The sequence below is a fragment of the Herpailurus yagouaroundi genome, unplaced genomic scaffold, assembly GCF_014898765.1.
Source record: "Herpailurus yagouaroundi ecotype Mexico unplaced genomic scaffold, PumYag 182, whole genome shotgun sequence".
Classification (NCBI taxonomy): Eukaryota; Metazoa; Chordata; class Mammalia; order Carnivora; family Felidae; genus Herpailurus; species Herpailurus yagouaroundi.
In genome coordinates this window covers 20,498,627-20,525,221 of record NW_024412413.1, presented here as the reverse complement: position 1 = coordinate 20,525,221, position 26,595 = coordinate 20,498,627, and the positions used below count along the sequence as shown (strand labels likewise).

At 34.8% G+C, this 26,595-nt stretch overlaps 1 protein-coding gene across 4 annotated transcripts in view; it reads left to right on the top strand.

Annotated features, from left to right (window-relative positions):
- Nucleotides 1-26,595, top strand: part of ANO4 (anoctamin 4) — a 421,314-nt gene that overhangs the window by 385,189 nt on the left and 9,530 nt on the right. For all 4 annotated transcript variants that reach the window (XM_040491102.1, XM_040491101.1, XM_040491100.1 and 1 more), the window contains 3 exons: nucleotides 11,105-11,257; nucleotides 12,321-12,468; nucleotides 18,472-18,591. In XM_040491102.1, coding sequence (XP_040347036.1) covers nucleotides 11,105-11,257; nucleotides 12,321-12,468; nucleotides 18,472-18,591 — 421 coding nt within the window. The remainder of the gene's footprint in view (nucleotides 1-11,104; nucleotides 11,258-12,320; nucleotides 12,469-18,471; nucleotides 18,592-26,595) is intronic.

Below are 26,595 nucleotides of genomic sequence, written 5' to 3'. Positions count from 1 at the left end.
TCTGATTGATTTTTTAAGACTTTGTTTTTAGAGCAGTTTTTGATTTACACAAAATTGAGAAGAGTGGCACATTTCTTACCAAGGATGAACCTACATTAACACATCATAATCACCCTAAGTCCATAGTTTACTTTACTTTTGGTGTTTTACATTCTATGGATTTGGACAAATGTACTATGACATATATCTATCCTTATAATATTATATAGAGTATTTTCACTGTCCTAAAAATCCTCTGTGCCCTGCCTACTCATTTATCCCCCAACCTTGCCATGTACATACCTTTTGTTAAGTGTAAGAACTTTACTTATATCCCTAGGTTGCTAAGCGTTATTGTAAGTTGTAATTAAATTCTATCAAATCATTTTTCTAAATCCACTAAAATCATGTGTTTCTTCTTTATTAATGTGGCGAATTTCATTGATTGATTTTATTGGTTGTTAAAGTTTTATTGGTTGTTCCACTGACCTAGCAGACTTGGAAAAAATAATCACTTGGTCATCCTTTTTTTGCTTGTATTGCCAAATTTAATTTGCTAATATTTGTATGTAAGTTCATGAAACATATACTATACTTCCTTTTTTGTAATGTTTCAGAATTTGGTGTCATTGTTATGATGACCTCTGATTCAGATAATTTTCCCCCTTTTTTCCTATTCTCTTAAACAGCTTGTGTAAGATTATTATTTCTTACATACATATCTGGAAGAACTCAGTGAAGTTAGCTAGACTTGGAATTTTCTTTGTGGGAAGATTTCTAACTGTATATTTAATTTACTTAATAGCTATAGGACTATTTCAATTTTCTATTTTGAGTATCCATTTTAATAGCTGTTTCTTAGTTGTTTTTTAACAAATTTATCCATTTCATGTAAATATTCAGATTTAGTGGAACAAAATTGTTTGAAATACCCTCTTCTTAACTTTTTGTTTATATAAGGCCTGTAATATTGTTCTCTTTTTCATTTATAATTCTATAGTTTGTACTTTTCTTTTTTCTCTTTAACAGTCTGTCAAGAGACTTGTTAATCTTTTCCAAAAAAAAAAAAATCGACTTGTGCTTTGTTGATTTTATTTCTCTATTACTCATTTGCCTTCTATTTCATTCATTTCTGCTTTTATCTTTATTTCCTTTCTTATGTGTTATTTGGGCTTAATTTTCTCTTTTACCAGTATCTTAAGAGGGAAGCTTAAATCACTGATTTTCAGCTTTTATTCTTATCCAATATAGGCATTTAGAGCTATAATTTTCTCTATGAACACTTCTTTAGCTGCATCCCATAAATTTTGGCATGTTTTATTTTCATTGTTAAGATATATTCCATTGACATTCATATTTGATCTATGTATTTTTTTAGTAATGTTGCTTACTTTTATGTTTATGTTACTAAAGTAAGCAACTTTAGTAATGTTGCTTTAGTAATGTTACATGTTTAGATAGTTGCTTACTATCAAAAGATGGGAATTTTCTAGTTCTAGTTATCCCTCTGTCACTGATTTCTAATTTAATTTCATTGTGGTCAGAGGATATTCTCTATATTATTTCAGTTGTTTAATATATGATGAGATTTGCTTTATGCCCTGGTATATTGTCTATTTTGGTGAGTGCTTCAAGTGTGTCCTGCAATTATTTGATATAATGCTCTACATATGTCAATTAGTCAACACTGTTTTTGTTGTCTTTATCTTCTGTGGTCTTATTAAACTTCGTCTACTTTATCTACTAAGTTATTTTCTCTACTATTTTCTCTACTAGATATTATCTACTAAGATACTATTTTATTCACTAAGAAAAGTATATTAAAATTCCCACATATAATCGTGAATTTGTTATCCTTTTAGTACTGTCAACTTTTCTTTTATGCATTTTGAAGATGTGTTATGTGTAAACAGTTTAGGATTTTCCTAGTTTACTATTGACCTTTTTAGCTTTATGTAAAACCACTTTTTGTCTCTAATAATGTAATATTTTGAAGATGTGATGAGGAAGAAGCTAAGGAGCTAACATTGAAATCTTCCAAAGGACAGAACTGAACCTCTCACAGTCTTTCAGGACTAAGAAAATAAAGACTCACCAGGTCTCAGTCACAGCCAAAGAACAAGAAAAAAAACAGAGGTGAACCACACTTTATAAAAACTACCATCTAAAACCAGCCCAGCTTAATCAATGACCATATTTGAAGTGATCATCTCCCTCTTTATCTGCCTTAACAGCAGCACAAGGAACATTTTCTTGTAGAAAAAAACATAACTGATAACAGAGATCAAGAACCTTGCTACATAGTAAATAATTTAAGCTTTGGAGTCAAGAGGAAAAATATTATACAAGTACTTATAAATATAAGCACTTCACATATAAAAAACCATGTTTAGTTCAGAGATGGTTTTCAAAAAGAAACAAAACCAGGGATCTGGCCGGAACTGGCCTGAAAGCAATAGTTTACTATTTCTTCATCTAGAGTTTCCATATGTTTGGCAAACTATAAAAGTTATTAGGCATGTAGCCTGTTGAGTTATAAGAAATGTAAACATAAATTCATAACAAAGGAAAATGTCTGCTACTTCAAATGCAAAATTGGAGGTTCCTACCATTAAATAGTATGAAAAAATCAAGGAAATATGGTATTACAAAAAGAAAATAATTCTCCAGCAACAAAATTCTAAGGCACATAATATTATAATTTAACTGATAAAGAATTCAAAACTGTTATGAAGAAATTCAGTGAGCTACAAGAAAACTCAGGCAATTCAATAACTCAGGAATAAAATGAATGAACAGAAGGAGTTCTTTACCAAAGAGATTGAATTTATAAAAAAAAAAAATTCTGGAGCTGAAGAATTCAGTAAATGAAATAAAGGATTCAATGGAGAGCATAAGTTAGGTACTAGAGAAAGTCAGATGGAAGAAAAAATAAATGATTTAGAGGATAGGAATAGAGAAATAAAGGATAAAGAATTTAGATTTTTAAAAACTGAAGAAACCCTATAAGAGCTCTCAGATTCAGTTATAATGGCAAATATAAGAATAACTGCTATACCAGAAAGAGAAGAGAGGGATAAGGAGGCAGAGAGTTTGTTTAAAGAAATAATAGCTGAAAACTTCTTAAATCATGGGAAGGAATTGGACACACAAATGCACAAAGCTAGTTGAACACCCTCTTATCTCAATGCAAAAAAACAAACAAACAAACAAACTTCTCCAACACACATTATAATGAAACTGTTAGAAATCAGTAATAATGAATTTTAAAGGAAGCAGGGACAGGAGGTGAGGTGGGGGTGGGGGGGGTGGGGGGGGAAGTAACCTAAGAAGAATCCTCATTAGGCTGTGAACAGATTTCTCAGCAGAAACTCTACAGGCCAGGAAGCATGGAATGACATATTTAAAGTACTAAAAGATAAAAATTACCCACCAAGAACACTTTACCTGGCAGTTTTCCCTCTGATATGAAGAATAAACAAAGGCTTTCCCAGACAAACAAAAGCTAAAAGAGTTTACCACCACAGTACCTCCCTTGCAAGTAATGTTGATGAGTTCTTCAAGCTAAAAATGAAAAGATGCTGATTGGTGACATAAAAACATATGAGAGTACATAAAACTTCGGTAAAGGCGAAAAATAAATTCAAAATAGAAGACTGTAATAGGATGGAGTATTAACCCCTTAATATAGTATAAAGATTGAAAGAAAAGAGGATTAAAAATAATTATAACTACTATAATTTGTTAATGAATTGACAGCATAAAAAGAAGTAAATTGTAACATCAAAAATACAAAAAGGGAGGTGTAAAAGTGTGGAGGCTTTATAGGCAAATGAAGATACGTTGCTATCAGCATAAAATGGACTGTTTTATTCGTGAGATATTTTATGTAACCCTGATGGTGACCACAAAGCAAAATTCTGGAGTAGATTCATGCAACATAAAAAAAAAAAAAAGACTGAGCATATTACAATGGAAAACACCAGCTTCAGAGGTAGAAAGAAACAAAGGAGAAAAGAAACAAAATAAATACAAAATAGCCAAAAGGTTATTGGTTATGGTAAGATGGCAGTAGTAAGTTCCTATATATCCATAATCACTCTAAATGTAAATGAATTGAATTCACCAATTAAAAGGTACAGGGTGGCTGGCTGGATTAAAAAATAAGAGTCACCTATATGCTGCCTACAGGAGTCTTGTTTCAATTCTAAAGACACACATGGGCCCAAAGTAAAGGAATGGAAGAAGATACTCCATGCAAGTAGAAATGAAAAGAAAGTGGGATTAGCTATACTTATGTCAAACAGAGTTCCAGGCAAAAACAGTAACAAGATAAAGTCATTATAGAATGATAAAGGAAGCAATACATCCAGAAGATATAATAGTCATAAATATATATGAACTCAGCATCAGAGCACCTAAATATATTAAGCGAATACTAATAGATCTGAAGAGAAAAATAGACCAACAGTACAATAATACTAGAGGACTTCAATACTCCACTATCAGCAGTGGATAAATCATCCAGACAGAAAATCAACAAGGAAACATTGGAACTGAACCAAACATTAGACCAAATGGACTTAAACATATATAGAACAGTCCATCCAACAGCAGAATACATATTCTTCTCATTGTGTACATGGAATATTCTCCATGATAGATAATATGGTAGGACATAAAATCAACAAATTAAGAAGATTGAAATCATACCAACTAAATATTCCAACCACAGTGGTATAAAACTGGAAAGTTACAAGAAGAAAGTTCTAATCTACAAATGTGTGGAAACTAAAAAACATACTTCTGAACAACTAATGGGTCAAAGTAGAAATCAAAAGGAAAACAAAGTATCCCAAAACAAATAAAAATGAAACACAACATACCAAAACTTACAGGACAAAGATAGTTTTTTTTATTTCAATGTAATTAACATAGAGTGTTATATTAATTTCAGGTGTACAATATAGTGATTCAACTATTCTATACATTACTCAGGGCTCATCATGGTAAGTGTACTCAGCATCCCCTTCACCTCTTTTACCCATGCCCTCCAGCTTCCTCCCCTCTGTTAATTACCAGTTTGTTCTTTGTATTTAAGAGTCAGGATTATTTTTTTTTCTTTTTTTTTTCTTTTTTGTTTTTTTTTGCTTTGTTTCATAAATACCACATAGGAGTGAAACCATATGGTTTTTGTTTTTATCTCACTGATTTATTTCACTTAGCATTGTACACTCTAGATCCACTCATGTTGTTGCAAATGTCAAGATTTCATTTCCTTTTTGATGACTGAGTATCCCATTGTATATAAATACCACCTCTTTATCCATTCATACCTCTATCAGTGGACTCCTGGGTTGCTTCCGTATCTTAGCTATTGTAAATAATGCTGCAGTAAACATAGGGATGCATTTTTTTTTTTAATTAGTGTTTTTGTATTCTTTGGGTAAATACTGAACAGTGGAGTAACCGAATCATATGGTAATAGTATTTTCAGTTTTTTGAGGAACCTCCATACTGTTTTTCCACAGTGGTTGCACCATTTGCATTTCCACCAGCAGTGCACAAGGGTGCATTTTTTTCCACATCCTCTCCAACACTTGTTTCTTGTGCTTTTGATTTTAGCTATTCCAATAGGTGTGAGGTAATATCTCATTGTGGTTTTGATTTGCATTTCCCTGATGAAGAATGATGTTGAGCACCCTTTAATGTATCTGTTGGCCATCTGTATGTCCTCTTTGAAGAACTGTATGTTCATGTCTTTTGCCCAACTTTTAATTTCATTATTTGGGGGAGGGGGGTTGGTGAAGTTCTTTATTTATTTTGGATATTAACTTCTTATCATATGTATCATTTGCAAGTATCTTCTTCCATTCAACAGGTTGTCTCTTTGTTTCTTGAATGGTTTCTTTTGCTGTGCAAAAGCTTTTTATTTTGATATAGTCTCAATAGTTTATTTTTGCTTTTGTTTCCCTTGCCTTAGAAGACATATCTAGAAAAATATTGCTACAGCCAATGTCAGAGAAGTTACTGTGTGTGCTCTCTTCTAGGATTTTTATGGTTTCAGGTCTCACCTTTAGATCTTTAATCCATTTTTAGTTTATTTTTGTGTATGCAGTGACAAAGTGGTCCATTTTTATTCTTTTCCATGTACTGTCCAATTTTCCCAGCATTTGTTGAAGAGACTGTCTTCCATTGCATATTCGTTCTTCCTTTGTCATAGATTATTTGACCATGTAATTGTGGTTTATTTCTGGACTCTCTGTTGTGTTCCATGGATCTATGTATCTATTTTTGTGCCAGTACGATAGTGTTTTGATTACTGTACCTTTGAAGTATATCTTGAAATCTGGGATTATGATGCCTCCAATTTTGTTCTTCTGTTTCAAGATTGTTTTAGCTATTTGGGGGTCTTTGGTGATTCCATACAAATTTTTGGATTATTTGTTTTAGTTTTAGGAAAAATACTCTTGGTGTTTTGATAGAGATTTCATTAAATCTGTAGATTGCTTTGGGGAGTATAGACATTTTAACAATATTAATTTTCCCAATCTAGGAGTATGGAATATATTTCCATTTGTGTCATCTTCGATTTCTTTGATCAAAGTTTTATGGTTTTCAGAGTACAGGTTTTTCATGTTCTTGGTTAAGTTTATTCCTAGATATTTTATTATTTGGGGTGCAATTGTAAATGAGATTATTTTCCTAATTTCTCTTTCTGCTACTTCATTATTAGTATATGGAAATGCAACTGATTTCTGTATATTGATATTACATCCCACAACTTTACTGAACTCATTTATCAGTGTTGGTTGGTAGGGTTTTTTTGGTGAAGGTTTTAGGGTTTCCCCTATATGGTATCATGTCATCCGCAAATAATGAAAGTTTTACTTCTTCCTTAGCAATTTGGATGCCTTTTATTTCTTTTTCTTGTCTGATTGCTGTGGCTAGTACTTCCAGGACTATGTTGAATAAAATTGGTGAGAGTGGACATCTTCGTCTTGTTCCTGATTGTAGGGGGAAAGGTCTCAGTTTTCCCCATTAAGTATGATGTTAGTTGTGGGTTTTTCATATGTAGCCTTTATTATATTGAAATATGTTCCCCCTAAACCTACTTTGTTGAGGGTTTTTTATCATGAATGGATATTTTATTTTGTTGAATGCTTTTTCTGTATCTATTGAAATGATCATATGGTTCTTACCCTGTGTCTCACTGACGAATTGTGTTGATTCATTTATGAATTTTGACCCACCCTTGTATCACAGGAATCCCACTTGATCATGGTGAATGCTTTTTTTAGTGTATTATTTGATTTGATTAGCTAATATTTTGTTGAGGATTTTTGCATTTGTGTTCATCAGAAATACTGGCTTATAGTTCTCACTTTTGTGATATCTTTATCTGGTTTTGGTATCAGGGTAATTCTGGCCTCATAGAATTAATTTGGAAGTTTTCCTTCCTCTTCTATCTTTAGGAGTAGTTTGAGAAGAATAGAAATTAACTCTTCCTTAAATGTTTGGTAGAATTCTGTGAGTCTATCTGTCCTGAACTTTTGTTTGTTGGGAGTTTTTGATTACTGATTCAATTCCATTGCTGGTAATCAATCTGTTCAAATTTTCTATTTCTTCCTGATCTAGTTTTAGGAGATTATATATTAGGAAATTATTCCTTTCTTCTAGGTTGTCCAATTTGTTGGCATATAATTTACATAATGTTCTCTTATAATCTTTTGTATAGCTGTGATGTTGGTTATTATTTCTCCTTTTTCATTTACTGATTTTGTTTATGTGAGTCTGACTAAAAGTTTATCATTTATGTTGATCTTTTCAAAGAACTACCTCCTGGTTTCATTGATTTGTCCTAATGTGTTTTAATTTTCTATTTCTTTTGTAATCTTTTTTCTTTATTTCTACTGGTTTTGGGGTTTTGTTTGTTCTTCTTTTTATAGCTCCTTTAATTTTAAGGTTAGCTTGTTTGAGATTTTTCTTACTTCATGAGGTAGGTCTATATTACTATAATCTTCCCTCTTAGAACAGTTTTTGCTACATCCCAAAGATTTAGGATCATTGTATTTTCATTTTCATTTGTCTCCATGTATTCTTTGATTTCCTCTTTGATTTCCATTTTTTATGTGGCCTCTGTATGATTAGTTGTGAAAAGTCTGTTCTGCCCATCTTTGGGTCATTTTCTCAGTTATTTACGCTGATGTGGGTGTTATCTAGGTGTAACCAGGGGACAAGGTGAGCTTAGGATCCTTTTACTCTGCTCTCTTCCCCAGAAGTAACAAAGACAGTTTTTGAAAGTAAAATTTATAGCAATAAATGCATATATTAAGAAATTAAAAAGATTTCAAATAACCTAACTTTATACCTCAATAAACTAGAAAAAAAGAACAAACTATGCCCAAAGTTACCAGGAGGAAGGAAATAATAAATATCAGAGCTGAAATAAATGAAATAGAAACCAGAAAACCAATAGACAAAATCAACAAAACTGAGAGCTGATGTGCTGAAAAAGTAAACATAATTTACAAACCTTTAGCTAGACTAAGGAAAAAGAGAAGACTCAAAATTAGAAATGAAAAAGGAGATAATACAACAGGTACTTTGAAATACATAGGATAATAAGAGGCTCTAATGAAAAATTACATGCTGACAAATTAGGTAACCAGAAGAAATGGATATATTTCTAAAAATACAACCTCAAGAGCAAATCAAGAAGGAATAGAAAATCTGAACAGACCACTAACAAGTAAAGAATAAGCTGATAATAAAAAATATCCCACCACAGCAAACCCTGGGACCATATGGCTTCACTAATGGATTCTATTAAACATGTAAAGAAAAATACCAATCCTTCTCAAACTATTCCAAAAAATAGAAGAGAGAAAACTTCCAAACTCATTCTGTGAGGCCAACATTACCCTGATACTAAAGGCCAATGGGTAAATATAAATGCAAAAATTCTCAACAAAATATTAGCAAACTAATCATCTTAATGTATTCTTTACTTCAAAAATCATGACCACATGGGATTTATCTTTGGGATTCAGGTTGGTTGAAAATATGCAAGTCAACTGTAATCCATTAATAGAATGAGAGATAAAAATCATATGATTATCTCAATAGCATCAGAAAAAGCATTGGATAAAATACATTATCTTCTCATTATAAAAACTTTCAAGGGGCGCCTGGGTGGCTCAGTCGGTTAAGTGGCCGACTTCGGCTCAGGTCATGATCTCGCGGTCCGTGAGTTCGAGCCCCGCGTCAGGCTCTGTGCTGACAGCTCAGAGCCTGGAGCCTGTTTCAGATTCTGCATCTCCCTCGCTCTGACCCTCCCCCGTTCATGCTCTGTCTCTCTCTATCTCAAAAATAAATAAATGTTAAAAATAAATTAAAAATAAATAAAAATAAAAAAATAAAAACTTTCAACATATTGGGTATAGAAGGAACATCCCTCAAAATAATAAAAGCCATACATGATAAACCTAAATCTAATGTTATACTCAGTGGAGAACAATTGAAAGCTTTTCTTTAAGATCAAGAAGACAAGAATGTCCACTCTCCCTACTTTTACTCAATATAGTACTGGAAGTCCTAGTTAGCACAATTAGGCAAGACAAAGAAAAGGGATCCAGATCAGAAAAGAAGTAAAATTGTCACTATTTGCAGATGATATGATTTTGCATATAGGAAATTTCAAAGACTCAACCAAAACAAAAACAAAACTGTCAGCACTAAACAATTTCAGTAAAGTTGTAGGATATACAATCAACTGAAATCATTTGCATTTCTATACACTAATAATGAAACATCTGAAAGAGAAATAAAGAAAACTGTTCCATTTATAATAGCATCAAAATCAATAACTAAGAATATATTTAACCAAGGAAGTGAAAGATGTGTACAATGAAAACTACAAGACTTTGCTGAATGAAACTGAAGAAAACACAAATGAAGACATCCTGTGTTCGTGGATTGGAAGAATTAATGTGGTGGAAATGTCCATACCACACCACAGAAATGATGTACGCACCTCAGGACATCATATAGTGGTATGGGATGTCAATATGTCTTATTATTGGTAATATTTACTTGGTGAAGGTGATGGCTACCAGGTTTTTCCACGGTAAGGATAATGTTTTTCCCTTTGTAATTACTATCATGAAGGGAGATACTTTGAGAATATACAAATGTCCTATTTTTTCACTATCATTCTTTGGTGATTCTTGCCTGCAACAATTACTATTGTGATGTTTTTGACCACTAGTGATTTTCTATTTTTAACATTCCTTTAGATTTATTTTTACACATTTGTTTTCTAATTTGCTAATTAAAATTCTGCCATAAGGACGAGCTATACCTTCTCCCCCATTTATTCAGTTATTTATATCAGTATGGACTTATATACTTAGTCTTTGGATTGTAACTCAATACTATCATTATCTATTTTGTTGTATATATTGTTCCAGCTTTGGCTATTGGTAGCTTCTTCAAGTTTGTCCTGTGTTCTACTGATATGTTCCCCATTCTATTTCAAGGACTTCCTAACATCATGAGATATTCCAGACTCCCCTTGTATTTTCCCTGCTATAGCTCTAGAATCAAACATTTATTCAAGGACCTCTGTTCCATTTATTAGAAAATGGTAGGGGCGCCTGGGTGGCGCAGTCGGTTGAGCGTCCGACTTCAGCCAGGTCACGATCTCGCGGTTCGTGAGTTCGAGCCCCGCGTCGGGCTCTGGGCTGATGGCTCGGAGCCTGGAGCCTGTTTCCTAATCTGTGTCTCCCTCTCTCTCTGCCCCTCCCCCGTTCATGCTCTGTCTCTCTGTCCCAAAAATAAATAAACGTTGAAAAAAAAATTAAAAAAAAATATTAGAAAATGGTATTTAGAAAACAAGATCTGCATCTTAGGTATGGTCATTTCTCCTAGGATGTCATTACTTTCAGGCCCAGGAAGTGCCTGTTTCTCCAGTGTCCTGGCCATTTTTCTGTAGAGATGTTTCCTGTGCTTCTATATTGGGAAAAATATGGGTGAAGACATGGACACATTCAGATTATTATCCTTTTGAAAATAGTAATAGAAAACCAATACTCTGTGTTCTTTTTCCTTTTCTATTCTCTAGTTCTTCAGTTTGGATTCACAACTATCTTTGTGGCAGCTTTTCCCCTAGCACCACTTCTGGCCTTACTGAACAACATAATTGAAATCCGACTTGATGCTTACAAATTTGTCACACAGTGGAGACGACCTTTAGCTTCAAGGGCCAAAGACATAGGTAAGTTAGATTTGAATTTTTTTAAGATATTAACCATCTAGTGGATAAAATCAGATACCAACTTTAGATTTTTACTTATGGTTTCCATGTAAGATGACTTAATAATTCTTGCAAGAGAATAATTATGTTAGCTTTAAATAATATTAGACAAGTAAAGCTACCTTTTCAGAAATTTATTATTTCTGGTACTAGAGAATTTGTGCTTAGATTCTCAGTTTGGTTATTTCTATCTTAAGAACTTGGAATCTAAAATATTGACTTATCACTTACATCCTTTTTAAAGTAATCCTCCATTTGCTTTACTTTGTTTTACCCTTCCCCTAAACGTTTGCCTTAGTCACAGAAATCATGATCCAGTTTTTCTAAAGACAGAGATGGCCTTTGGTCTTTGATGAGAAAAGCTGAGTTGAATCAGATGCAGCCTCTTGAGAACTACCTGGGGTCAGAGACCACCTTTGATTCATTTCTGCATCCAGTTCTTAGTACAGAGGCAGCAGGCACTTAGCCAATGTGTACAGAAGAGAATTGAATGTGGATACACTTGGCTCACAGTGTTCTTTAACTTCCATATGAAACAAACACACATTCAGTGAGCACCTACCCTGGGCCAATGCAACAGGGACTGGGCCCACACAGATGTCAGCATGCTTCAGGAGCTCCCAGGCTGGTATTGGCTTGACAGTGTGAGTGCCCATCTTACTGGCTAGCATATTGGTGCCTCATCATTGACCAGAACTCTCTGACTTAAGTCTGATCCTGACTGAGTTGTTAAGTGATGAACATTAGTACTTCCACAGGAACTCCTTCAGTGACAAGATATTTGCAAGTACTTTGGGATGAGCACTGGGTGTTGTATGGAAACCAATTTGACAATAAATTTCATATATAAAAAAAAAAAAAAGATATTTGCAAGTACAAATTCTTACTGTTGGTTACAAGTGTCAGTATTTGGGATGTAAGGATCCATGGAAAGGACTATTGAAATTACTTACCCCAGTTGTTTTTTGTGTTTATTATCTCTACTGTTATGTCTGGAACTAATATAACACTTCTCCTTGAATAGGAATTTGGTATGGAATTCTTGAAGGCATTGGAATTCTCTCTGTTATTACAAATGCATTTGTCATAGCAATAACATCTGACTTTATTCCTCGCTTGGTGTATGCTTATAAGTATGGACCTTGTGCAGGTCAAGGAGAAGCTGGACAAAAGTAAGTTTGTCATAAAACTATCATGAAATCCCATTTCCTATGCACTGTGTGATGCTGGTTCACTCAGACAGAAGCTTCTGCACTGGAGTAACCCAGGATTAGAATGGTGGGGAGTGGGGGAGGGAGGTGAAATTATGATGATGCTTTTAGCCAAAGAAAACACATCCTGAAGAGGTGGGGTCAATATAGGTCAGACAAGTTTTAGGTGGAATCCAGTGCGAGAGCAGCAATTAATCATTTCCCCTACCCATGACCTGTGCCCACTATGAATTGAGAAATGTGTGGTATGCTAATGTGTGTAGACAAAAAAATAGCACATGATATAGTATAGTTATACCATTTTTATTTTAAGAGGACAGTTACAATCTGATTACTCTTGTATCATCATATGGAGATTCTGCAAATTCTACATGGGAAATATACAACCACATGATAAATACCCTATAGATACTCAATAAGTATTTGTAGAATAAGTAATCCTTCCTGGCTACTGACCTAACCAATGTATATATGATCCCAGGCAGATTCAATTCTATGGCATCACCTAAGTGATTCCCAAAAGTCAGGGCTTTCTGGGTATTTCTCGTCAGGTAAAACCCAGGCAAAATTATAGCATGCCCTTAGATTTCTTAACATACTTTAGTGGGAGAAAAATACCTGTTTGGCTAGAGTAAAAATAATCAATTCTAATTGTAGAATTTAGAGGTTTGTAGGTTAGAGTAGGATATGTTTGGGAGTCTTTTCAATGCCCCAGAAGTCATCCCACATGGGCTATGATTACCTGCACAGGCAGCCCTACCTTTGGGTTTACTTTCAGAACTAAACTAATCCTGTATAGCCACTGTGATTCAATTAGCCCCAAGGAGTAAAGTGCCACCAAATCAAGTCAGCCAAATTTATGCACCCCTGGTCTAGGTCCAATTTCATTATTAATCCTACATAAGTACTCTAAGGCATGGACAGCTGAATGTAATAAAACCTACATTCCAGCTATTTGAAGAAGCTTCTATAAAGTTCTTTACAATAATAACCATGTGGACATTAGACACTAATTATCTAGCAACTTTAAGTGAACATGCCATCCCATTTTAAGAGATTTAAAGACTTATGTTGTACTACTCACATATTCTTTCTAATTGTAACTGATGCCAACATTCTCTGCTTGACTGAGCCTGGAAAAGCTTGCCTTTGTTTAAACCACTTTCCCATCTGTTTTGCATTTGACTCTCAAAACAACCCTAGGAGTGGGACATGCATTATTACCCTCACTTTGAAGAGCAGAAAGAGATTAGAGGTTAAGTCCAGAATATCAAGGCAGAGTACCTATGAGAACCCACATGAAGGCAAAGCCTAGACTCATACAGTGCTCTCCATCCTGAACAAAACAGCCCTCAGGGCCATTGCCAATAAATTGTCAAACAGCTCATCTAACAGGAGAGAACTCCCAGGGGTTTACATTCCAATGGTTATTTAAATTCTTTTCCACCCCCAAATAGAATGAAACCTGTCTTTGTTTGGGGGAACCCAAAAATAAAGTGGAAACATATATGTACATTTATGATAGTGAATCAAAGCTTTAGAATGTTGACAATTTAGATTTAAGACAGTGTTCATGGGGTTTAAAATTTCCCTAATAGCCTCCTTGTTTCAGTTTTCTTAGGCTCCCATGAGCTATTTTTTATAAATAACTTTTCTCTTTCACTTATGAGTCTTCTGCCACTTTCAATATTTATAGATCTACCTTCTATCTTCTAATCCATTGGTCATTTTTCTTGTTTTCAAATAGTTGCATTTGTATTCATTTCTTCATGAATCTTATTTTCTGCCCCACCAACTACTCTATTATCCTTTTTAAGTTTTTTTCCTGATAAAAATTCTTTAGAAATGATTTAACTAATAGGGGAGCAGCATTGTCAAAATTTAGAATGTTAAGGCTTTTGAGGTAGTATGTCCAATTTCTTATTATGATTTAATGCACCTGTAGAAATGCCATCTTTCAACTGAAACTTACTCTAAATCAAAAGTACTGCAACCAAACCAACTACCTTTCTCCGAATTCTCACCATTTTTTCAGCTTTCCCTGGCTTCCCCAAGGATAATTTCATGCATATATCCAGAGTCACTCAGTTCACATGCCCCTAGTCCCTATGACAGGATATCTCAACTGCTCCCTGGATGTGCTCTCCAACCGCAGTCTTCCTACTGTCATGAGTGTTCAGGGAATGCATCTTCAGTGGCATAGAGGGGAAGACATTCTCCTTTTCCAGCCAGATCTGAACATGAAAGGAATGCCATAATTTGAGGCAATGTTCTCCACACAGTGGGTACACGAGAATGTTTCAAATATTTCATCTCTCCTCTCAAGAAATTCCTTCCTTTTGATTACAGCCTACAGTAGGTGGATTCCTGGACCAATGCCCCTGCTCAGATTGTTTATGGTTTGTAAAATGAAGTCACTGTCTCTTTCAAGAGATCTTCATATAAACCTTTTTAGAAAAGTGCTTAGAGAACTAAAATCTCCTCCAGGTATGCATCAGAAGACAGAAATTACAAAGCACAGTTGAAGTTGTATACTATAAAATTGTTCTGTTAATCAGAACTAAATTTTAATCAACTAAAATTATTTTCAAATAGCACAAATAACCATTTTGAGCTCCCCTACCCATCCATTGAATGTGAGAAACTAATTACTGTTGTTATCAGGCTAGACTTGTGGAACATTCTCTAAAGATATATGCAGGCCTTAGGACTATTGTGAGGTATAGATCTGATTTAGTGATCTAAACCAAAGCTGATTTTCGTGTATAAATAGTGGTATCATAAGGAGTTAGAGACTTGATCAAGGACACAATTCTCAAATTGTCACAGAATGAATCACAAATACATTACTTAGTTTGCAAGATATTTTTGCAAATTATAATCCAATAGATCAACATCATAACCAATTGCAAAGTTGTATTTAAAAACATAAAGCCTACTGTACAGAGATTGAATCTTCCCTTTTCATGATGTCTGGCATTTTTATTGCAATAAGTCAGAATTCCACTTTCTTCTGTCATCATCTCATTAGCCTAAGTATCTATAGATAAGTTAATATATAAATTTGTCATTTATCTATAAGGCACATTTGACTTTAAATGCGTAAACCAGATCTGATTTCTCCTAGCTTTTTCATCATTTGAGTCCTATCCCCATGCCATTTGTGTCACTATATGTAAAACCTCAAAGGCAAATGAATAGCAAAACTCAAAGATACTCTGCAGTAATTTTGGTCAGGAATCTACAAACTCAAAAGTCAATTTCTGGTTCTGTTCTTTCCCTTAAAGCTGATTATTAGTGATTACTACTCGCTCATCTTTTTCCTTGTAGTAAAGGATTGAAACAATTAGTCATGAATGGTTTTAAAACCATTATTCTCACATTTAAATGAATGTGGTCTTTGCAGAAGTTACTTGGAAGAGGTATGCATCCTAATTTAAATAATGCTACCCTTACGTAAGATATTTTCTGAATCTCCTTTTTTGGAAGTACCTTCAGAGGCCATCTACCAACCCCTTAAGAAAATTAACTTCATTATTTTATATTCACAGAAACTCTTTGTTTGTCTGATACCTTCCTCTCTGTATCTCTTACCTCTGCCTGAACGTCAGTGCTTCATTGTTCCTCTAACTGGCAGCTGGTAGTGTGTCACAGTGAGGGTATAGAGATCTCCTGCTAGCAAACAGGGACAGATGGGATCTGCCACTGCCTGTGGCCTCCCTGCTGTAACAGTAGGTCACTGAGTTGACACATGAATGCCACTGGCTAAACTTCATACAGTGAACTGTGGGAAATCTCATTTTCCTGATTTGATGACTGCCTCAACTACTTATTATGGACAATAGTGAAGATTCTACCACAGTGAAAAGACTTCGAGAAATGCCTAGCCAGTTCAGTATTAGCAGTCCCTCTTCTTCCCTGATTATGGAAAGGATATGGAAGGGAGACTTACACAGCTGATAACTAGGTGTGTATATGTGTGTGTGTGTGTGTGTGTGTGTGTGTGTGTATGTATGTGTATATATATATATATACACACACACATACATGGACTGTGTCCATGTGTGATGCTTTATACACAGGAGTACAGAACCACCAAAGGCATATTTTCAACTTGGATTTATGACTGGAAATACATGAATATGCTTAATAAATAGTTCAAAGATATAGCCTCTTTATTTTGAAGGCTGGGTATTGTCCATGAGACCAGTATTTTATTTAAATTTAGACTTTTCTCAATTGAGTTTTTGGACAGAGCAGCCATCAAACTGCAGCTTTAATCTTAATAAAGCCACAGGGCTGCTTTGGGAGATAAGAAAGAGTGCAGGAGGGGTTGTAAATATTTCATTTCAGTGTTGGGTCTGTTTTCTGCCAGTTTCCAGAGGAACTTTCCTTTCTCACTGTTTGGGTCTTGAGAAGACTCTGCTATATTCTATAGCTCACAAAAGCTGGCTCCCTCTCTGTGACAGCTAATAATCAAGGCACTAATTTTCTTTCATGTCATGTTCTAGGCAGTTCCAAATTGTCCTTCTGATGAGTTGTAGGGGAGACCTCCTGCCAGTTGGATTAAGGCATGTTACACACCCACTGACCATTTGTTTCATCCATGAGTGACTTGACAAATGGGTCTTTCTGCTTGCTTCATTTTTTTAAGGCCATGATAAAACCCCAGTGATTTGTCTTGAGCAAGACAACATACAGAACTCATGTGGTCTCAGTACTGTGTTTGTGTCATTGTTTTGGTTCGGTGTTCAGCAGCTTGGAGTAATCATGCCAGACAAGTTAATGAAGGGAATTTGAAAGCTATGATTTACTCATTAAATTAATAATTATTTGTTGACCTCCTGCAAGGTAAAAATAAATAAATTCATAACAGCCATTCACACTTAATTAAGATCTTGCTATAGGTTAAGCACTCTGTCACACTTGCTTTACAGGTATCATTTCATTTAATCCCCACAATGACCCTATTAGGTAGGCCCTGTGGTTGTCTAAGGAAGTTACATAACTTGCTGAATTTGCATGACTAGAAAGCAGAAGAGCTACAATCTGACCCTCTAATCCAAGTTTTTAGTATTATAATATACTAACTCCCAGTAGAGAATGGAAGCTGTGTCCTCAAGAAGCTTATCATCCCTGCGGTGTATAGGCAGTAGTCTATATGCCCATATGAAATCAATTGAATTTGGTATTTACTGGATTCCTACACTACATAAGACCATCCTAGGATACAAAAATACCTAGGACACCTGTTCTCCAAAAACAACTACAATCTAAAGAAGACCTACATGTATGCGGCCAACTCTAGCACAAGCTGTATGGTAATGGTGAAGTTAAGTGCAGCACCATACAGAGGAGGGAATGAGCTTTTTGGCCAGGATTAGGACATCTTCCCAGAAAGCGTGCCATTTCAGTTGGTCATTGGAAAAGGAGCACTATTTCCACTTATAAAGAAATGAATAGGGAATCCCAACAGAAAAGACAACCTGAACAAAAGCATGACAGAGAATGTAGTCTATCATGACTGTAGCAAGGGATGTGAGTTGGGAGGGAGTCATGGTCACACCAGTCACATTCATGACATTATGAGAGAATATAGATATTCATTAATAAAGGAATGTGTTTATATGTGCATGTGTGTTTACATCATCAAGGAAAGAAGCAGTGACTTGCCTATAATTTGTACTGATTATGCAATGCTGTCTTTCACCTATTTCGCTGAAGTAGTGATTGGTGCAGTGATGTTCTATATGATGATTTTGAACAAAAAGTACTAGAATAAAAGAATGACTTGTTCCTGATTTCACATACCCAGGATTTTTCGGTGTGCCCTGAGTGCTTGTGACAAGGCAGAGCTAGCTAAAGGCATTTACAAGTGCAAGAGCTTCTAGGAAGTAGAGCCTTTATTGAATTGGATGCAGAAGTGATCAGAGATCTAATTATAGCATTTGTTTTCTCTTTCAGGTGCATGGTTGGCTATGTGAATGCCAGCTTATCTGTGTTTCGAATTTCTGACTTTGAGAACCGATCTGAGCCTGAGTCTGATGGCAGTGAGTTCTCGGGGACTCCTCTCAAGTACTGCAGGTGAGCACTCAGCCTAACCTGTGCTGACTCTACCATGGGGAGGTTTTGCTCAGACAGTCCTTTCTGACTGAGCAGTTTAAAGCAGTGGTTCTCAATCTTGATCATGCATTAACATCCACTGGAGATTTTTAAAACTCCTCTTGACCAGGGCTGTGACCTAGAAAATTAAAACAGAATCTCTGGGGTGGAACCGAGATGTCCAGATCCAGGAAGCCAAACAAGAGAACCCAAAGAGACCCACGCCAAGACATTATAATGAAAGGGTCAAAAGTTAAAGACAAGAATATTAAAAGCAGGAAGAGAAAAGCAACTTGTTATATACAAGGGAAACCCCTGTAAAACTATCAGATTTCTCAGGAGAAATTTTATAGGCCAGAAGGGAGTGGCATGATATATTCAAAGTGCTGAAAGGAACATATCTGCCAACCAAGAATGCCCTGCCCAGCAACAATGTCCTTCAAAATTGAAGGAGAGATAAAGAGTTTTCCAGACAAGCAAAACGGAAAGGAGTTCATCACCACTAGACCAGCCTAACAAGAAATGGTAAAGGGACTTCTTTAAGTTGAAATGAAGGGGTGCTAATTAGTAACAAGGAAACAGTTGAAAGTATAAATCTCACGGGTAAATATATAGGAAAAAAAGAGGAATGATCACTTATAAAGCTAGTATGAGGTTAAAAGACAAAAGTAGTAAAAATACTTATAACTACAATAATCAGTTAAGAGATACATAAAATATAGAAATTGCGACATGAAAAACAAAATGTTCGGGGGAGAACAAAAATGTAGAGCTTTAGAACGTGATCAAGTTTTAATAATTATCAACTTAAAATAGACTGTTATTATATGTAACAGCATATACCACGGTTGTGGTAACCACAAAGCAAAAAATATATAGATACACAAAAGAGAAAGAGTAAGAAATATAAGCATACCACTAAAAAAAACCCCATCAGATCATAAAGGGAGAGAGCTGGAAAAGAAATGAACAGAGAGTAACTACAAAACAGCCAGAAAATAATTAACAAATGGCAGTAAGTACATACCTATCAGTAACTACTTTAAATACAAATAAATTCTTCAATCAAAAGACATAGAATGGCTGAATGGGTAAAAAGAGAAGACCTATCTATTCGCTGCTCACTTCTGACGTAAGGACACAAACAGACTGAATGTAAAGGGATGGAAAAAGATAATCACATGCAAATAAAAACCTAATGAAAGTTGGGATATATTGTGTGTTCTAAATATAGACTTTCAAAAGAAGATCATTACATAATGATAAAGGGGTCAGTCAATCCAACAAAAAGATACGACATTTCTCCCAATGTACCCAACAAAGGGGTACCTAATATATAAAACAAATATTAATAAATCTAAGGGAAAAATGCATAGCAATTCACTCATAGTAGGGACCTTTAATACCCCACTTACATCAATGATAAATCATCCATGCAGAAAATCAATAAAGTAACATTGGCCCAGACATGTTACAGACATATGTACAACTTTCCATCCAAAAGCATCAGAATACATCCTTCTCAAGTGCACATGAGACATTCTCCAGGACAGATCATGTTATGCCACAAAACAAGTTTAATAAATTTAAGATTGAAATCACATCAAGCATCTTTTCTGACCCCAATGGTATAAACGATAAATTACAAGAAGAAAACTGGAAAAAAATCACAAGTATGTGGAGATTAAACATGCTACTAAACATCTAATGAATCAAAGAAGAAGTCAAGGAGTAATCAGACAGAGCTTGAGACATTTGGAAATTATTACAACATACCAAAACATACGGAATGCAGCAAAAACAATCCTAAGAGGGAAGTTCATAGCACTAAATGCCTACCTCAAGTAACAAGAAAAACCTCAAACAACCTAACTATACCTCAAGGAATTAAAAAAAAAAAAAAAAAAAAGAACAAATGAAGACCCAAGTTAGTAGAAGGGAAAAAGTAACAAAGATCAGAGGAAAAATGAAACTAAAAACAAATAGAGAAGATCAATAAAACCAGGAGGTGCTTCCTTGAAAATATAAATAAATTGACAACATTGACAAACATTTAGCTAGACTCACCAAGAAAAAGAAGACTGGGGAAAAAACTGGAACAAGATACATTATAATTGACACTACAGAACAATGGATCATAAGAGACCAGTGAACAATTATACACCAACAATTTGACAACCTAGAAGAAATGGAAAAATTTCTTGAAACATACAAACTACCAAGACCAAATTTAGAAGAAACAGGAAATTGGAACATACCAGTTACTAGTAAAGAGATTGAATCAGTAAACAAAAACCTCCCAACAAACAAAAGTCCAGGACCAGACAGCTTCACTGATGAGTTCTACCACACATTCAAAGAATTAATACCAATTCTCAAAATCTTCCGAACACTAGAAAAGGAGGAAACCCCTCCAAACTCATTTTACATGGCTGGCATTACCCTAATTCCAAAACCAGGCAAGGACACCTCAAGGAAATAAATTACAGGCTAATATCCATGGTGAATATAAGTGTAAAATTCTTCAACAAAATATTAGTAAACTGAATTCAACAATACATTAGAAGGACCACACACCATGATCAATGATTTACTCCAGGAATGCAAGGATGGTGATTCCACATCCACCAATCAATGTGATATGCCACATTAACAAAATATAAAAATGATATGATCATCTCAACAGATGAATCATTTGACAAAATTCAACGTCCTTTCACAATAACAACTCTCAACAACCTGAGTATAGAAGAAATGTACCTCAACATAATAATAAAGACGATATATGACAAGCCCATGGCTGTGTCATACTTAATGGCAAAAAGCTAACAGCTTTTCATCTAAGATCAGGAGCAATACAAGGATGCCCAGTCTAGCCACTTTTATCCAACATAGTATTGTAGGTCCTAACTAGAGCAGTTAGATAAGAAAAAGATGTAAAATGCGTCCAAATGGGAAATGAAGTAAAATTATCATTATTTGCAGATGACATTATATTATATATAGACAACCCTAAGACTCCAGCAGAAAACTGCTAGAACTAACAAACATTAAGTAAATTTGTAGGATACAATATCAATACACAGAAATCATTTGTTTTTCTATACACTAATAACAAACTATCAGAGAAATTAAGAAAACAATTCCATTTACATTGCATCAAAAAGAATAAAGTATCGAGGAATAAATTTAACCAGGGAGGTAAATTACCTACCTGTATACTAAAAACTGTAAGACAATGATAAAAGAAATAGAAGATATAAATAATTGGAAAGATAATCTGTGCTCATGGCTTAGAACAATTTTTAGGATAGTTCTATTTTTAATTTTTTGAGGAAACTCCATACTGTTTTCTAGAGTGGCTGCACTATTTGCATTCCCACCAAAGTCCAAAGGGTTCCCCTTTCTCCACAACCTTACCAACATCTGTTGTTTCCTGAGTTGTTATTTTTTGCCATTCTGACAAGTGTGAGGTGGTATCTCATTATGGTTTTGATTTCTTTTTCCCTGATGATGAGTGTTGTTGAGCATCTTTTCAGTTGCACAACTGGGTATTGATCTAAAGGACACAAAAATGCTGATTTGAAGGGGCACATGCACCCCCAGTGTTTATAGCTGCACTATCAACAATAGCCAAATTATGCAGAGTTCAGATGCCCATCAACTGATGAATAAAGAAGATGTGGTATACACGTGCACGCACACACACAATGGAATGCTACTCAGCAATGAAAAAGAATGGCATCTGGCCATTTGTAACAGTAAGGATGGATTTAGAGTGTATTAAGCTAAGCAAAATAAATCAGAGAAAGACAGATATATGATTTCACTCCTATGTGGAATTTGAGAGACACAGCAGATGAACATAGGGGAAGAGAAGGAAGAATAATAACAGGGAGGGAGGCAAACCATAAAAGACTCTTAAATACAGAGAACAAACAGGGTTGCTGGAGAAGAGGTAGTAGGGGGATGTGTTAAATGGGTGGTGGGCACTTGTTGGGATGAGCACTGGGTCTCATATATAAGAGATGAATCACTGGGTTCTACTCCTAAAGCCAAGAATACACTATATGTTAACTAACTTGAATTTAAAAGTAAAAAAAAAATTTTTTAAAGAATTGTTAAAATGTCCATACTACCCAAATTAATCTATAGATTCAGTGCAATTCCTAATTCCAATAGCATTTTTCACAGAAATAGAAAAAAACAATCCTAAAATTTGCACAGAACCACAAAGACCTCAAATATCCAAAGCAATCTTGAGAAAGAAAAACAAAAATGGAGGCATCATGTTCCTGATTTCAAACTATGTTGTAAAGCTATAGTAATCCAAACAGTATGGTACTGTCATAAAGCAGTCACATATAGATTAACAGAACAGAGAGCCCAGAAATAAGCCCATGCATAATTAATTTCTAACAGAGCCAAGAATTGACAATGGAGAAAGGACGGTCTCTTCAATAAATGGTGTTGGGAAAACTGGACAGCCCCATGTTGAAGAATGAAACTGGGCAAACATCTTACATCATACACAAAAATTAACTCAAAATAGATTAAAGCTTTGAACATAAGACCCGAAACAATGTAACTCTTAGAAGAAAACATGGGCGGGGCGCCTGGGTGGCGCAGTCAGTTGAGCGTCAGACTTCAGCCAGGTCACGATCTCGTGGTCCGTGAGTTCGAGCCCCGGCGTCAGGCTCTGGGCTGATGGCTCAGAGCCTGGAGCCTGTTTCCGATTCTGTGTCTCCCTCTCTCTCTGCCCCTCCCCCGTTCATGCTCTGTCTCTCTCTGTCCCAAAAATAAATAAACGTTGAAAAAAAAAAAAAAAGAAGAAGAAAACATGGGCATTAATCTATTTGACATTGGTTGTGGTGGTGATTTCTTGAATCTGACATCAAAAGCAAAGGCAACAAAAGCAAAAATAAATAAGTAGGAATAAATCAAACTGAAAGCTTCTTCACAGCAAAGGAAATCATCAACAACATGAAAAGACAACCTACTTACTGGAAAAATATTTGCCAATCATATCTGATAAGGGGGTAATATCCAAAATATACAAAAAACACATACAATGGAAAAAATGAACAATTCAACTTAAAAATGGGTAGAGAACCTAAATAGACATTTTTCTGGAGAATACATACAGCTGGCCAAAAGGTACATGAAAAGCCAGTCAACATCACTAACGATCAGGGAAATGCAAACCAAACCACAATGAGATAGCACTTCACAGTTGTCTTTTTAATAATAACCATTCTAATAAGAAATAAATTTTGGAATGCATGTATAGGAAAAGGAACCCTTGTGCACTGGGCCGGTGAGAATGTAAATCGGTACAGCTACTATGAAAATATATGGAGGTTCCTCAAAAAACAAAAAATAGAAATTCATATGATCCAGCAATTCTTCTTCCAAGTATTATCCAAACACTAACTCAAAAAGATACCTGTTCCCTCACGTTTATTGTAGCATAGTCAAGACAATACCGAAATGCAGAAACAACCTAAGTGCCCATTCATGAATGAATAAAGAAAATGTGATACACACATATACACACAAGAATATTCTTCAGCCATAAAATAGAAGGAAATCCTGACTTTTATGGATACCATGGATGGACCCTGAGGACATTATGCTAAATGAAATAAGTCATATAGGGAAAAACAAATACTGTATGATCTCACTTATATGTAGAATCAAAACAAAACAAAAAACTGAAACTCATACAGTCAAAGAACATATTGGTAATTACCAAAGCAAAATTTGTGAACATAGTCAAAAGATACAAACTTCCAGTTATAAAATAAATCTTGAGATATAATACACAGCATGGTGACCATAGTTAATAATACCATAGTTAATAATAGTTAATAATAATAATAGGTGAAATAGTTAATAGTATTTCAAATCTTAAATTTGCTAGAAGAGTAGATCTTAAAAGTTCTCATTATAGGAAAAAATAATTTTTCATAATAAAAAAAGGTGAAACCCAGAATGGAATGTAGAAGTACTTTTATCCAAACTGAATAAACTTGAGCTTTGTTTTTCAAGAACTTACATGGTTAGACAAGTTGAAAGAAAATAAAGCAATGACCAATATGTGAGAATATATCTAAACATGCACTACATAGAACAACCACAATATATTCATACTAGGGTCTGTTTTATAGCAATGGAAATAAATAGGCAACAGCATGGATGAATCTTAGTAGCCATGGTAGTAAAAAAAGAAAAAAAAGCCTCAGAAGACTGCATACAGTATACTATCCTTTCTAGAAAATTCAATACCAAAACCAAACAGTATAATATTCAGACAAATATGAATGAATGAATATACATACAAACATTTGTTAATGATAAGAATAAAATTCAGGATAAGGAAAGCAAGGGGATGAGGAAAAGGAGGAATACAGAGGGTAAGATAAGTTCCTGATAATGTTTTAAGTCTTGTGTTGCATGGTGGATTTATGAGAGTTCATCATATTATTAAGGTATTAAATAAATATAGAAAAAACACAAATGGGCCAATGAGTTTACTTATAAATTGAGATATAGGAGTAGGACAATTCTGTGCACCTAATGTCAAAAATAATGTTATATGGAAACGCAAAGGATGAAGACTAGTCAAGATACTTTTGAATAATGAAGGGGAGATGTACTTTACATTAGAAATAGTATAAAATTTTAGTAATTAGTGTAGTGGTGTTACAGAATCAAATAGAAAATGGAATAGAATTGAGAACTCAATTAAAGGTATAATCACAAAATAACACTATATGATTTCATTTATACAGAGTTCAAAGCAGACGAAAACTAAGCACTGTCTTATTTAGGAACACTTGAACAAGTAGTACAACTATAGAGAAAAGAAGAAAATTAAATAGCAGTTACCTTTCAGGGTGTCTGGGATTGACAATGAGGCATTTGTAAGCCCCTGACCATGCTCTAGGTCTTACCTTGGATGGGGTTACATGAAGTTCACTATCATTCTTTCAAATGTACATACACTTTTACATTTTTAAAAAATGGGAACGAATTAACTATACCTGGCACTAGGAAAAAAAATATGCTTGCAAGCCAATAATCCATTTCCTGAGAAACAAAAGCAGCTTTACAGAATGCACTAACTTGTCAAAAGGGAACATCCTGCCTTTCCCACATGTAAAACTGAAGCCAAGAAATTACAAGTGTTACTTTCTGAAAACAACTGTGACTCACTCAAAAAAATTCCTCCAAACATTAATGCTCCTGGACCACTTAATGTCTTTGAAGATACTAAATTAAGATTAGAGCAGTAAAACATTGATTCAATTAGCTTTGAAACTTGGCTTTCTGTCTGTTTCTACAGCAGGGCCAGGAAAGTGTTTTCTTTGCACAAGTAAACATGTAGTCTGTCAATTGGCAAATCAAATAAACAGCACTACATCAAAAAACAGAGACATGGGGCACAAATGACATCTGAGCATCTCTCAGACCTCTGCCTCATTGAAAAGACCAGTGGGATCAGGAGTAGGCTGGCACATCAACTGAGAGCTCCCCTTGAAACAGTCATCTGCAAACTCATACAAGAAAAGAGGGAGAATCCAAAATATTAGGGCCTGGTGAGATAAAGAGACCCTAATTGTGTTACCAGGGAAAACTGATGTCTAGAGAAGCTTCCTGAATTTCCCAAGATCATAAAGTCAGGCAGACCCCAAACTTGGTTTCAGTGTGCTTTCCAGTACAGAGTTTTGGAGATAGCTGTGGGCAGTGAAGCAGATGACAGCCAAATTCATTAGCACCACTGCATCTTAATTGCCTTAGGGTAGCAATAAGGAATTTTCTAGAGAGAAACTTGACTGTGATACAATAGCTTAAAAGAATAGGAAGGCCAGAAACCTGCTGCTTCTGAAAAGTGAAACTTTTAAAAATTTCATAGGTCCTAAGAACAAGAATCAGAAGTTAAATGCCAATGTAGGAACATCGCAATCCTTTGGACACATATTA